This window comes from Mauremys reevesii, linkage group 15 (genome assembly GCF_016161935.1).
Source record: "Mauremys reevesii isolate NIE-2019 linkage group 15, ASM1616193v1, whole genome shotgun sequence".
Taxonomy (NCBI): domain Eukaryota; kingdom Metazoa; phylum Chordata; order Testudines; family Geoemydidae; genus Mauremys; species Mauremys reevesii.
The window spans coordinates 11145379-11150676 of NC_052637.1; the positions used below are offsets into that span (position 1 = coordinate 11145379).

General features: G+C 47.4%; 1 protein-coding gene across 1 annotated transcript; it reads left to right on the forward strand.

Annotated features, from left to right (window-relative positions):
- The first annotated feature begins 427 nt into the window (after window positions 1-427).
- Window positions 428-1372, forward strand: LOC120383655 (olfactory receptor 10A7-like). The gene has a single exon (XM_039501823.1). The coding sequence runs from the start codon at window positions 428-430 to the stop codon at window positions 1370-1372; it is 945 nt and encodes a 314-aa protein (XP_039357757.1).
- The last annotated feature ends 3926 nt before the right edge of the window (window positions 1373-5298 follow it).

The following is a 5298-nucleotide window of genomic DNA, read 5'->3' on the forward strand; positions in this document are numbered from 1 at the left end:
GTGGCTTCCTCTAAAATATAAAATCCTGACCCTTTCTGCCAGTGGAAGTCCAATCTATAAGAAGACGTGGTTCTGTTTTGATACACCGGGAAGTGAAATGTGTGACTATTTAAACCAATATCTATCTGTGTTTATGTTGTATCTCGGCCCCATCAGTATAGTATTTGAATGCATGATGACATCTCTCAAGTTATTACATGTGTTTCCAGAGAGATTAACATTTTGTTTAACCTGCAGTCTGCTCATAGATGAAATCTGTCCCAGGGATCAAGAGATAGCATTTCCACTCCCTTAGTCATCATTCTCCACTCAGTTATTGTTCCGGTAGCCAGCAGAGGGAGATAATGAAAAGAATACTGACATTTTATTGCGTGAATGTTGTTCATTTATATCACAGAGTTTATTTTCTTTCCCATAGGCACACCCCATGGCGAATCCAGAACAGGGAAATGGAACGTCCATCACAGAATTCATCCTCCTGGGATTCGGCAATCTCCCTGAACTGCAAATCCTTCTTTTCCTGCTGTTTCTAGTGATCTATATTGCAACCATGGCTGGGAACATCCTCATCGTGGTGATAATTGTGGTTGATCAGGATCTTCACACACCCATGTACTTCTTCCTGGGAAACTTGTCCTGCTTGGAGACCTGCTACACCTCGACCATCCTGCCTAGGATGCTGGCCAGTCTCCTGACTGAGGTTAGGACTATTTCATTCAGTGGGTGTCTCACACAATATTATTTCTTTGCTTCTATGGTTGCCACCGAATGCCTTCTCTTATCGGTGATGTCTTATGATCGGTATTTAGCCATAGGCAAACCACTGCACTATGCAGCCCGAATGAGTGGCAGGTCTTGCTTCCAGCTTGCAGCTGGCTCTTGGATAGGTGGCTTCTTAGTTAGTAGCATAACAACACTGTCAACATCCCAGTTGTCTTTCTGTGGTCCCAATGGTATTGACCATTTCTTTTGTGATCTTATCCCCCTTGTAAAACTCTCCTGCAATGATCCTCAGCTGATGGAAATGTTGGCCTTCACACTCAGCTTGATTTTCTTACTGGTCCCGTTCCTACTTACCTTGATGTCCTACATCTGCATCATTGCAACCATCCTAAGAATCCCTTCTACCACGGGGAGGCAAAAGGCCTTTTCTACCTGCTCCTCCCACCTCATTGTAGTGACCATGTATTATGGAACTTTACTGATTGTCTATATGTTCCCAACGACCAACACACTGAGAGACTTCAAGAAAGTTCTCTCTGTTGTCTACACTGTCCTGACTCCCCTGGTCAATCCCCTCATCTACAGCCTGAGAAACAAAGAGGTTAAGGAGGCCCTGAGGAAAGCTTGCAGGAAATCCATGTTTGGATAATGCTAACTGATCACATTCCTTAGGTTAAAATAAAGCAGATATGGCACAGGCTGTTTTGAGGCCTGAGCCAAAGCCTACTGTAGTCCAGGGTCGTGTTTCCATTAGCTTCCTTGGGCTTCATGTCATGCTCTTAGAGAGTCACAGCTCTGGGAGAAAGTGGAGATAGACAGATCCGAAAAAGAATGGGGTCACAGGTTTTAAGAGGTCTATGTGAGATCCCACCGGAGGGTACTACGGGGCTGGTGGGTGATTTGAATTTGTGGCTGTTCTAAGTTCAGACACTGAGGGAAGATTGTGCTCAGTGACAGGGTGTGGGAAAATGGACTCAGCCGGAATGTTGATCACCCATTCATTGTAGGGTGAGGGACTTCTATACACACACATGCACATACAAAAATATAAAACCTACATTATAAAATATTGAGTTGTAACATCACTATGGAACTCCAATGTTAGGCAACTGTATAATTAACTTCTGTTACTTAGTGTATTTCATCCCCAGGTTTCTTTCCAAAGGAACAGAAAAGTAAAAAGAAACTCTCTAACCTGTGCCACAGAACACAGGACACCAGTCCAGGCTTGTTATTTGCCCATTTTCAGCAACAATTTAGGCCAGTTTTTCTGGGCACCTTGCCTGCCAGATTGGGCCCTGCAGCCGAGTCAGGCAGGGGAATGCCTATTTTCCCTGGGTCCATACATCACTCTGGGGCTTTGTCATCCAGGTGCCTGATGTGGGGCTGCAGGGCGCATGTCCAGAGGCAGAGACATAGGGGCCTACACCCTTTTTACTGCAAACACTTAGCTGCCTAAAGGGTTTGCCGGCAACTGAGCAAGGTTTTGTGAATCCCAGGAAGCTGGATTCTGGGATTCAGCCTAAAGGGGAAGCTTTGTGACTCTAGCCTTAGCTCCACATCCTTATCCTCACGTTATAGCTGGGGAAACGAAGGCAAAAAGAGGTGAAGTTACCTGCCCAGAGTCACTCAGTGGGCTAGTGGCAGGGACAGGGAAAGAAACCAACTATCCAGAGTCCTAGTCCAGTGCACTGTCCACTCCACCGTGTCCAGTTGTAATTGATAATGAGACCTAAAGGTGTTAGGTGCCCCACTCCCATTCACTGTCTATAGGATTTGGGTGCCTAACATCAGCTTCTTATGGGAAAACCCAGCCTGTACATTTATAGCCAAACCAATGCGCTGAGAATTTCTTCCACTCTCAGGTGACGTTTCCCACCAGTTTCTTCTCATATTTTACTGTTTTCTCGGTGACCCCAATGACTGTGTATCTATTACCAAAAGCATCATGCAATAAAATAACTAAACTAAGTCTTCTCTTTCTGTCGTTTTTGTTATCATACCTCCCATACCACACCTTCATAACCAGTGTGAGGAATAAATGTGTCAAGGTTTGGCTACACATAGAAGTTGCACCACTTTAACTGTACCAGCATATCCTTGCCTCTGACAGGGCCACATGCTCTTGGGCTGGAGAGCCTGGGGCCAAGCCAGCCCTGATTAGAGATGGAGCCCACCTGAGGGGAACTAGAGCAGTGGCTCTCAACTGGGGTATGTGTATCCCTGGGGGTACACAGAGGTCTTCCAGTGGGTACATCAACTCATTTAGCTATATGTCTAGTTTTACAGCATGCTACATAAAAAGCACTAGCAAAGTCAGTACAAACTACAATTTCATACAGACCAAATGAGAAAGGAAGCAATTTCTCAGTACTAGAGCACTGTGACACGTTTGTACTTTTATGTCTGATTTTGTATGCAAGTAGTCTTTAAGTGAGGTGAAACTTGGGGTGTGCAAGACAAATCAGACTCATGAAAGGGGTACAGTAGTCTGGAAAGGTTGAGAGCTATGGGGCTAGAGTAAGGCCTTGTTTACACTACACAATTTTGTAGACAAAAGGCAGCTTTTTGTTGACAAAATAGTGGTGATGTGCACACTGCAATGCCCCTTCCACTGACACAACTCTTCTTCTTTGCCAAGAAAATAATACCACCTCAAGGAGAGGCATAGAGCTTTTTGTAATGTAGTTGCAGAGACATGTCAGTGTAGATACTAAATTCGTTACGTCACTGAAACTGGCCTCCGGAGGTATCCCACAATGCTCATCCTGACTGCTCTGCTCACCATTTTCAACTCTGTTGCCCTGCTTCCAGCTGCACAGGCATGTGCCCCTCCCCTTTCAAAGCCCCCAGAAAGTGTTGAAATTGCTGCCCAGCTGAGCATGCCAGCTCCCAGCAAAGGCATTCCCGCCTGGACTACAGGGGAGGGGCTGGGTCTCCTTGATCTGTGGGGAGAGGAGGCTGTGGGAGAACTCAGAGGGAATCACAGAATGCAGCTCTCCCTGGCACTAGGACCTCAGCGGCAGGCAGGCAGGGCGGGATGCTGCTGGGGGGTGGGGAAAAGAAAGATGTGCTGTGCAGAGCCAGGGAGGGAGGAGAGGCCTGATGTTGGGGTGTCCCCTTTCCCTGACGGGGTACTATCTCTGCTGAGCTGGGATGTGGGGACAGGGGGCACCTGGATTGGTTGCTTCTGGCTGCTGTCTGAGCAAGTGTTCAGGCTAGTGAGCGCTATACTTAAAGAAACAGCATTCAACACACTCACTCTCCCCCAACACACACACTTCCCCAACACACACTTGGTCTCTTTCTCTCTCACTCATGTAAGCAGAGTCAGGATGAGCTCTACCCTGACATCTGGTGGTGAATTATGGCAAGAGTGGAAAAGAATTTCAGGGGCTGATCTTGTTTGCATAAGCACACCCACCCCGCCTAGCATAACCCATGGCAGCCTAAAATGGTCACTTTGACAGCTGTGGGATCCCCAATTTCTCTGTTATTGGGGCAGGAGGAATAAAGTGTTGTTACCCTAATTATGTGAATGAGGGACTATGAAACTGTTTTATGACAGAGGGTCTCACCAGCAACTAAGTAGCACTTGCTAGACAAGGAACATGACTTCCAAAACCTGGTGACTTTAGAAAAGTTGGGGACTGGTGTGTGTACCTGATGGTATGGGCCCCTTTTGAGAGCCTGGAGCACCAATTGCACCTCCTTCTCTCTCCACTGTTGAATAGCAAAGCTAATTTTGATTCTATTAGGAGTCTAGCTAGATGCTGCTGATCTGAATTCACCTTAGGCCAAGGGTGCACCAGCAGTGGTGCTCCCGTACTACAAGCTGAAATCACTAAGAGCTGAAGCTACTGAACCAAGCTTACTGAGTGCTGTGTTAACTACGGGTTGAGCCTGAAGATATATTGCTAAATGGCTGACAGAGCAGTTTGCAGGAGGGTTGGAGCAGTGAGTGCAGTGGAGTGGAGCTGAGCCGTTTGCAGGGACGGCTGGAGGAGTGGAGCAGCTGGTGGAGCAGAGCAGTTTGTGGTGAAGGCTGCAGCAAACCTCCACAGAGAGGTGGGCAGTTGGCTTCGGCCCATATAAGGTGCCCATAACACTCCATGTGCCCCCCCCCCCAATTCCATCCAGGCTGTGGGGGGGGGGGGGTAAAAACTCTGCAGATGAACTTTTGAACTCTGAGGTGGCACTGACCAGGGACAGAGACTTTTGGGTTGTTGGACTTTGGGGTGATTTGGACTTAAGACCCTGAGGGGAAAAGGACACTGCCAAACTTATTTGGAGATGGGTCTTTTGCTCACGGTCTGTGTTATGAATCCTGTTTGTGGCATTTCCCCCAACATAATGCCACATTGTTCCCTCCTTTATTAAAAGGATTTTGCTACACTCAGACTCCGTGCTTGCGAGAGGGGAAGTATTGCCTCCTAGAGGCGCCCGGGGGGTGGTATGTAATTGTCCCAGATCACTGGGTGGGGGCTGGAGCCGATTTTGCATTGCATTATTGAAATGGAACCCCTGGATACTGAACCCAGCCCTTGTTGCTGCCAACTCAAGGGGGCAGAAGAG